Source organism: Triticum aestivum, chromosome 1A (assembly GCF_018294505.1).
Source record: "Triticum aestivum cultivar Chinese Spring chromosome 1A, IWGSC CS RefSeq v2.1, whole genome shotgun sequence".
In the NCBI taxonomy this organism is placed as follows: Eukaryota; Viridiplantae; Streptophyta; class Magnoliopsida; order Poales; family Poaceae; genus Triticum; species Triticum aestivum.
The window spans coordinates 15,446,574-15,455,956 of NC_057794.1; the positions used below are offsets into that span (position 1 = coordinate 15,446,574).

The following is a 9,383-nucleotide window of genomic DNA, read 5'->3' on the forward strand; positions in this document are numbered from 1 at the left end:
TATCAGGGTTTCGGACGAGAACTCATCTGTTACATGGCCACTTCAATGTTTTTTAAACTTATTTGAACTCCCGACCTCTTTTATCTTCAGTATGCAGCATGTAAAGCGACGTCATCAATTTCCAACATGTTCTGACATCATTTGTTGTTTTTCGGTCATTTACCTAATTGTTTAGAGAGCCAAATGACTGTGAAATTGAAAATCACTACAAAATGAATCCTGAAAATGTTGAAACTTGACATGGTATCATCATATCACCCGCATAGAATGCGCGAAAGAGTAGAGAGGGTCATGGCAAAAACTGGACGCACTTCGTGTACAAACTGGACATACTCTTTCGGAGTATCAGGGTTCGGACGAGAACTCATCTGTTACATGGCCACTTTAATGTTTTTTAAACTTATTTGAACTCCAGACTTTTTTTGTGTTCAGTATGCAGCATTTAAAGCGATGTCATCAATTTCCAACATGTTCTGACATCATTTGTTGTTTTTCGGTCATTTACGTAATTGTTCAGTATGCAGCATTCAATTTCCAGAAGAAAATAAATAGAAGAAAATAAATAATGCAGAAAATAAAAAAACTATACAAAAAAATTAATCAAAAATAAATAGAAGAAAATAAATAATGCAGAAAAGAAAAAACTATATAAAAAACTACTCAAAAATAAATAGAAGAAAATAAGTAATGCAGAAAAAAAAACTATATAAAAAACTTGTTGGCGCGCTGCCCAGTGAGCCTGCCGGACCTAGGGTGTGCAAATGCAGGCCCAGAAGGGCCAGCAGACTCACAGGGCAGCGCGCCCTAATTAATTAGGCCCAGAAGCCTGCTATATAGAGGAGTTCGAAGAGGTAGCCGCGGCTGTGTTTATAAACCAGTGCGGCTGCCCTTCGTCGGGCGAGGTGAGACTAAACTTTGGGGTGGCAGCGCGAGGCCTTTAGTACCGGTTGGTGGCTCCAACCGGTACTAAAGACTACCCTTTAGTACCGGTTGGAGCCACCAACCGGTACTAAAGGCCTGCTCTTCCCGCCTCTTTGCCTGGCCAAAGTTGGCATTTAGTACCGGTTGGTGGCTCCAACCGGTAGTAAAGGCATCTCCTATATATACAACACTTGCGAAATTCAGTTAGATCTCCACTTCTTTCGTCTCAACCTCTCGCGCGCGCCCGTCGTTCGTCGTCGTCGTCGTCCCCGCCGCCGCCCGTCGTCGTCGCCGTCTCACGCCGCCGCCCCGAATGCCGCGCGCCGCCGTCCGTCATCGTTCGCGGTACGTCTCTCGCGCTCTCTCCGCCGCCGTCGACCGTCGTCGTTGCACACGTACGCCGCCGCCCCGTACGCCCCCGCCCGTACGTATGCCGCCCCTGCCCCATACGCCGGCGCCCTCGCTCGTACGTATGGTGCGGCGGCGTACGAGGGCACACCCACATATACACACACATATATACGTACACGTACATGCACACATACACACACACACATACGTACACACATATATACGTACACACACACACACATTTTTTTTTACTTATTTTCTGTTTTTTAGAAAAATTAATTAGATGATCGAATGTTAGATGAATTAGCTATAGATAGAAAATTGTCGAACTAGAGATTTGAACTAGTTGAATAATTAATATAACTAGTTTATTTTTAGTAAAAAAATTGTCGAACTAGTTTATTTAGGTATATGAGATTTGAACTAGTTGAATAATTAATATAACTAGTTTATTTTTTGTAAGAAAATTGTCGAACTAGTATATTTAGGTATATATGAGATTTGAACTAGTTCAATAATTAATATAACTAGTTTATTTTTAGTAAGAAAATTTAGGTATCTGAGATTTGATGATCTAAGTAAAATATTATTTGTTAATGTGTTTTTCTGTTTATTTAATTTTTTATATATAATTTGAGTTTATACAAATGTTAGATTAATGTCGAATGTTGGATGAATTAGATAGAAAAGTAATATCAATTGTTAGAGATGAATATAGTTAGATATATTAATGCCAAATGTTAAATGAATATATATTTGGCTAGATATAGGTGTTTAATATTTCACCTATATGAACATAGGAAATGTCATCTGACGACGAAAAAGATTTCATTATGTGCGAACACTGTGAAGACCAGCGCGGCCTATGCGACAAAAATTTCCTTGTTGATGGTAGGCGCTTCAGCATCAAGCTGGATGAGACATTCGAAGTTACAGTAAGTCACTTTGTCAATTATTATTTGAATGCAAAACTTATGCTTCATTTGCTTCAACTTATAATTTTAAATTTTCACTATTCTACTAGCGCATCCCCTGCCATGCAAGAATTTTTGTCTCGGATAAGATAGATTTTAGTGCTATAGATGATATGGAGGTAAAGAGAGTTTACTTGAAGACGGGGCATGGGTATACTTTCAACGTCAAATTATATAATGGAGACACATACACCCATTTTGAATGCAAAACTTGGCAAGCACTATGCAAGGCTTATGCATTTGAGCCTGATATGGTTATCACCTTTGATATTCGTCTGGAAGATGATATTGAAGGTAATATAGACATCTGGGTCGATGTGCAAACGCCTCCAGTTCTACCATTTGGTGAGTTTTTCTCAACCATGCATGCATATGTGTTTATGTCTTTGATACAGTTTATTCAAAAATAGTTGACAACTAATTTGTATTGTCAGCTTATTTCGGTTCAAGCAAACATGTCCGGTGCTTGGTAGACAGGACCTACTATTGCCCCGGGGCTCAACTAAACTGCGAGGAGATAAGTCATTATGTTTCATGGCTTGAGGATCTTAATACTGTCAGGACAAATTTTTTTCCTGAACTTAAAAATGTTAGTACTCAAAACGTGCGACCAATGGTGATCGTATTGAACTACGGTCATATCTATAATCAAAAGATGGTAAGATTTTAAATATTTGTCCTTAATTAGTGCATCTTTTGCATACATTATTTTTGAAGCTAAACTTTCATTGCTTAGTATATTAATTACTATATGATGTTCTTCAACAGGGATTTCCGATGACAGTTGTGCCTTAGTGGATCGAGACAAAAGGTCGCATGTCAATGGTTAGCTTACAACCAAAATTTCCTACATTGCACATGAGTGCATTCAGGATTTCTGAAAGCGAAGAATGCTTAATAGTGAAAGATTGGAGCAAAATTGTTAACGATCACAGAGAAGTACTAGGGGGCAGCAAGGAGAAGCGCAACCCAAGATTAGGAGACATATTCATCTGCATGCTCCAGTATGATGAATCAGGAGAGCTATACATGTTCTATGCTATTCTACCTGAGAGGGAGCAGCAGGATCAGTAGCTACTAGTTCATGCTCTTAATTAGTACTTGTCTCATGTCCGTGTCCTGAACTTCGATGTTGGTGATGATTATGTTGAACTTGATAATATCTTTGCTTCTGTTACAAAGTGAATGTTTCCTCTTTAAGCTAGCCAGCGTTGATGATGATTAGATAGCTAGCGGTAATGACTATGATGATTAAATAGTGGTAATTAGACGACTATGATAATTTTTAGCTAGCTAGAGTTTATTTATTTATTAATATGCGATGATGATGATGATGATGACGACTACAACTCATTATAACGTAAAACAATCCTAAATTAAATTGATAACACAAATTTAATTGAAAAATACAAAATAAAACAAAAACCCACAACCATTTAGTACCGGTTGGTGTTACCAACCGGTACTAAAGGGCTCCCGGCCCCCGGAGCTGGCTCGTGCCACGTGGTTTCCCTTTAGCACCGGTTCGTGCTGAACCGGTACTAAAGGGGGGGGGGGCTTTAGTGCCAGTTCCTAAACCGGTACTAAAGGGCCTTACGAACCGGTGCTATTGCCCGGTTCTGCACTAGTGAATGCTGATAGAAACTGTTGGATTTATCTTGTTTACACTATTGGAGTACTAGAAATACAAATTAAATGGCGTTCAATTTTTGAGTAACATGTTGTTGAATGCAAATGAGTTATTAACTTATTATTGTGAACTATATACATGCATATGCTAGAGGTAACGTCACCCTTCAATGTAAGAGGTGATTTTAACCATATCCATTTTATCCTCTCTCCAAAAAACACATAGATGGAACCATTCCATTCCATAATATTCCTTCAAGCAAACAAACTCTAGAACTGTTCCATCATTTATATCAATTCATACCAAACATAGGGATGGACCATTCCATTTTGTCCCCCAACCAAACACACCCGTAGAGAATATGGTTGGGGATTTGCTTGCGACTTATTAATCAGTTTAATTGTTTCATTTCTATCTTTTCTAAATTATTTCATTTTAATTTACAAGAAGTGCAATAAGTTACTCAATTGGTTTTTGTAGAGAAATACTTGTTTTCTGACTACCAGGGTTGTTGTTTCCCTTTTCCTTTCCATATTATATGTTGCCCCACTCTCTGTAGCACCTGGTTATTGCAGTTATCGAAACTATATTGTAATCTTTAGCCTGTGATCACAAGTATTATGTTAGTACAACTACGACATGAGGCTATTAACGTAGCTCATCCGGTGTTAAGTGTGCCAGAATGAACTGGCTATGTTACAGCTGGGAAATGATTATTCGTCCAGCACTATATTGCATGGAGGGCTCCTGCATGTGAGTCTTGGGCCGTTAGCCCGTTACCATTTGCATCCAGAACCAAATTCTGTTTGTTGCCTTCCTAACATTTTCAAGCCCAAATGGTGTTTATTTCAAGGTCTTGAAGTCAACACCGTAATATTGTCGCATCTGCTTCTCTTTGTAAGATGAACAGACAAGTATTTGTATTGTATAAGATCAAGCATTTTAGTTGCTAGAGGATACCCCGTGTGTTGATGCGCGAGTTGCTTGCAATATATTTCAATGAGATTGGTGAGATGAACATGAATATTTTGATTAAAAATATAAGAACTAAAAGTAAAGATACATATGATTATTGTATAATTATAAAATAGTTATTGAATATAAGTACTTAAGTAGCATAGTGTAATTAAAACATTTAAGAATTTTTAAATGCATGGTTGCATGTGGAAGTGGGCCTTTTTCCATGCGTAGTTGCAAGTTGAGGTGCCATAGTGGCATGTAGAGGTGGATATGTTAGTGGGGATCAACGACTTTGTTATACTAGATCTGGTCAGCTTGTATATCGTTTCCTGGCAAAATATTCTTGAGTCAATGATCTTGTGATAGAATGATGACAATTAATGGATGGTCTATTGTACTTATTTGTGTGTGCTTTGTTATGCAGACAAATGTATGAATTATAAAAGCCATTTGCAAGCGTGGACTCAAAGGAATAATCAGAACTTGCCAGCTTATTATACTGAGTCGAAACATGACCATCATCGACTTGAGTTCAGAAGCACCGTTAAGGTGGGTGGCGAGCGGTTTCAATCAGCTCGCAATCATAGCCGCCGGAAGGATGCAGAGCAGGATGCTGCCAGAGTGGCCTATGAAATATTGGTGACAAAGACAATAAATGATGATGATCATACAGACGTGCTTGGGCTGTCATGTTTAAATTTGTTTTGTGAATTGTGCTATATCACATCCTAATTCATGTCTCCTCATCATTCTCCTTTTTTAGTCTGTCATACAATAGACGGCGCCACACAATTTGGTGTGTTTATCACTTTTCCCTCTTTTGCCTACTTGTGATATATTTTCTAGTCATAGGTATAAATGCTATTGCCACAAGAATCCGTGATTTCAGGGTATTGGAAGTGATAACATTTATCACTGCAGAATTCAGAGTTTTGCTGATCACTGCAAATGCATTCTTCTGGTTCATCTATACCATGTACTGTACTCTTGTAAGATAATAGCTCTTTTTGTCCTCTTCTAATTTTCTGGGTTTTGTAACTCATGTTTGTGTTATACATAACTGCTATTGATATGTCCTAAGAACAGATAATGTCCTTTGTGTTCTGTATGTTTCAGATGTTATTGAATGATGAATCAGCTAATCTTACCATTTTATTATTACATGTGGATGTGCGTAGTAGCATCCTTTCATGTTAGCATTTTAATAATCATGCCTGAAATGAAGGAATTGATTTCAGTGTAACATAGTGTTCTCTTCTATTCTATTCAGGGCGTGGTGTTCTGCAAATCAATTCTCCATGAATTTGCTGTTAAGACAAAAGCTGATCAGCCCACTTACTCCACAGATCATCTAGAAGGGGTATCACCCATGACCCTGTTTGTTTCATCAGTGTTGTTTTCTGGGAAAACTTATACTGGTGAAGCTGCAGTAAGTAAGAAGGACGCAGAGCAGAAGGCTGCTCATGTTGCAGTCAAATCTATTTTAGGTAACTTATATTTCATTGTTCAGGATTAGGAAGAAAGCTCCAAAGCCTTTTTGTACTTATTGTATTTAGAATTAGTGGCGGGCTCTTAGGAGTAGAACTAATTATTCACTATGTTGTTGCAGCTACAAAGAATAATTGTATGCAACAAATTGTCAGATCGAAGAAACAGCTTATCATTGCCATCACATCTTCTGGGTTCAACAAAGAAAGAGGAGTTGTAAGCCAGGAAAAATGCAATGCTCCAACAAATGCAATTACTACTATCGCTCCTGAAGATGCTGGTCTAACTGCGGATCAAGGAGCGACCATCTTTCATGAAGATGATGGATCGCAAAAGCGCAAGAAACACAGAAAGGTTTGACGAAAAGACTCGCCCAACCATCGTAACATGAGGTATTTTTTTTCTTTCAGTTTATACTATGTATAAAATGACATTGATTTTATCGCGGACACCTATAGGAGTATTAGGTGAGTTGAGAGTTTAGGCCCCATTGGCGAAATACCCATTTTTAAGATCTGGTTCATGTAATCTCAAGAAATTAAGTATCTATGCACATAGCTATGACAAAATTATAACAATAGCTTCCAGATTGCAAGCCCATTGCTGCAACAGTCCTCATCAACACCACCCACTATCACAAATGGATCACATTGTATTGAGGTTCAAAGAGGTAGAAAATGGATATTTTTATGTTTTAATAGTAACGTCTCAATGCTTTGAAAAACATCATATCTTGTGTTTTATTTTTGCATCAGTGTCTTTTACTCCCTCTGTAAAGAAATATAAGATCGTTTAGATCAGTATCTTTTATATATGGGAATATTTGTTTGCTCAAATTTAATGGACAGGATTTTCAGTTTGTTGTATGTCTTGATCATCCACATAACTGTCAAGATGTATGAAATGAAATTAACTAATATTTTGCTTGGTTGGTGCTGTCAAACTTCTGCTTTAAGAGTTACAGCAACTAAATAAAGTGTCTAATTAGCCGTCGTCATGTTACCCTTTAGGGCGTGGATGAGGCATGCTTATCCAGGAATGCACGAACAAGAACCATTTAATATTTATGGAACTTCCTATAGTCATATAACTATTGCAAATCTGCAAGGTCCCATCTGCTTTAAACATATTTGGAACATTGCAATTCATCTTAAAGGCTTGCCGTCTTGATCAAGATTACTAGCTGGGATACTATTGTATATGCCAGTAAGTGTGCTAATTAGTTAGGGAAATATTTTGTTTACTTCATTCATTTTAAGTGCGCAATTACCTTGTCCAAGAACAGCTGAAATATTATCTAACTGTACTCGGGCCCTTTGCCACAAAATCTGGTACAATTGGATCGAGTAATTCATGGTTTTTCTAGCAATCTTGCTATCCCATATTTTGGCAGGTGTGCTCTTCGAGAGTGTTACACTGAACTGAGCTTCTTAATTTATCGGCAGGTTGATGTAAGGTTTCGTCGTCTATGGTTGTGGGAGAGAAGGGACTGCTGGTTATGTGGCGCTGTGTATTACATGTTTTTGGATCATCGCTAGGATGCTTGTTGGAATGACGTTGACTATGGCATCCACGCTCCGTATGTTTCCTTGATTAGCTTATCTTGGTGTCAGGAACTCAGGTTTCTATCGAAGTGGCTTCGCTGTGTCGGGAACTCTGGATCTCTGTGATGTAACTTGTGGTTCGTTGTACCGTTTCAAACCCGTGTTTGTGTCAGATCTCTTGAGGACTTGTTTGGTTCAAGCAATATTACCCATCATCGCCGTAAACAAGTCACGTCACCGGACCAGCGATGACCTCGGTCTTCTCTGTAAAGTCGCATAGGCTGTCATGCCCCGGAGTAGTGGGTCGAGGGATTTGGGGATGAACTGGAGCTGGGGTTTAGATCTAGATAAGGAAAACAATATGAAATGGGGAATGAAAAGTGGTGAGGCCGGTGAAAGAGGCAATGACGAAGCATCTGAAGGTGCCTCCCCTATGAGCCCAAGCGTACTCATCCATCCGCAAGATCCAACCATCAGCTTGAAGCGAGATGGTAGAAGAGGTGAGAGAAATTCGAGAGTGAGGGAGAGAGTAAGCTCATGTTGTAGATCGGGTGTGGGAGTTAGGCGGCAGCGCCAACGAAGGAGAGGCGACCACTATTTCCTGTCCCTTTCTTCCTTCTAATGTACGGACCTGCGGTTTGGCTGCTTCTCATTCGTTTGGATCAACTGGTCGCTCGTTGTCCGCCTGTGCCGGACCGGCGCGCCCACCCGGCTGACGCATTTTCTGTCTGCATACCACATTGACCTAAAAAGGCCATTGACCAGAGTTCATGCCAGCACCGACAGTTCATACTGATGGCCATGGTAGTGGCCGACATACATGCCCGTCTTTTAAAAAATAACACACAGTTAATGTTGGCACACTTGCCAGTGGCCGGCACAGTTGTCAGCACACAAAAAAGGATGGTAGTTGAACGATGTCATACATTTCAACTGTGGTCATGCCGGCACACTTGTTGGCATACAAAAAAGATGGCGGTATCTGGTATAGATGCATCATCAAGCTTGAGCATCTCCCTTTCCATCTTCTCGAACCAAGGCCTCCTTCCCAGGGACACCGTGCTCAACTCCACCGTCATGGTATCCACCTCCTTCATCATGCAATCGAGCGCCATTTCTTTTGCTTTGGCCTTGGCATTGGTCGCCTCTATCTCGAGCTTCTCGCTTGGACGTCGGCCTCCATCTCTAGCTTCTTCGTTTGCATTTCCGCCGTCATCTCTAGTTTTGTCGCTTGCATTTCGGCCTCCATCTCGAGCTTTTTCTATTGTATCTCCATGTAGGCCTTCATTTGCTCCTCTTTATCTTGTCGACGCTTCTCCTCTCTTCTTTCCTTTTGGGTCATCATGCCTTGCAAAGTTTCTTGCGAGGCAAATATCGCCGCATCATGCTTCGCCTCCTTGGAATTGGTCTTTCCCCGGGGCTGTTTCTCTCGCTCACCATGGTCCTCGACGGCCTGCGGCCCTCCATTCTTATTGAGGGAGGCATATTGCTCATTGAACTTTTCATCATCTTTTA

General features: G+C 39.9%; 1 protein-coding gene across 1 annotated transcript in view; it reads left to right on the forward strand.

The window, feature by feature from the left end:
* LOC123050940 (double-stranded RNA-binding protein 4-like) overlaps window positions 1-6,352 on the forward strand; it is an 11,073-nt gene extending 4,721 nt beyond the window's left edge. The window contains exons 2-3 of the mRNA XM_044474010.1: window positions 5,261-5,522; window positions 6,085-6,352. Coding sequence (XP_044329945.1) covers window positions 5,261-5,522; window positions 6,085-6,352 — 530 coding nt within the window. The remainder of the gene's footprint in view (window positions 1-5,260; window positions 5,523-6,084) is intronic.
* Window positions 6,353-9,383: the final 3,031 nt, after the last annotated feature.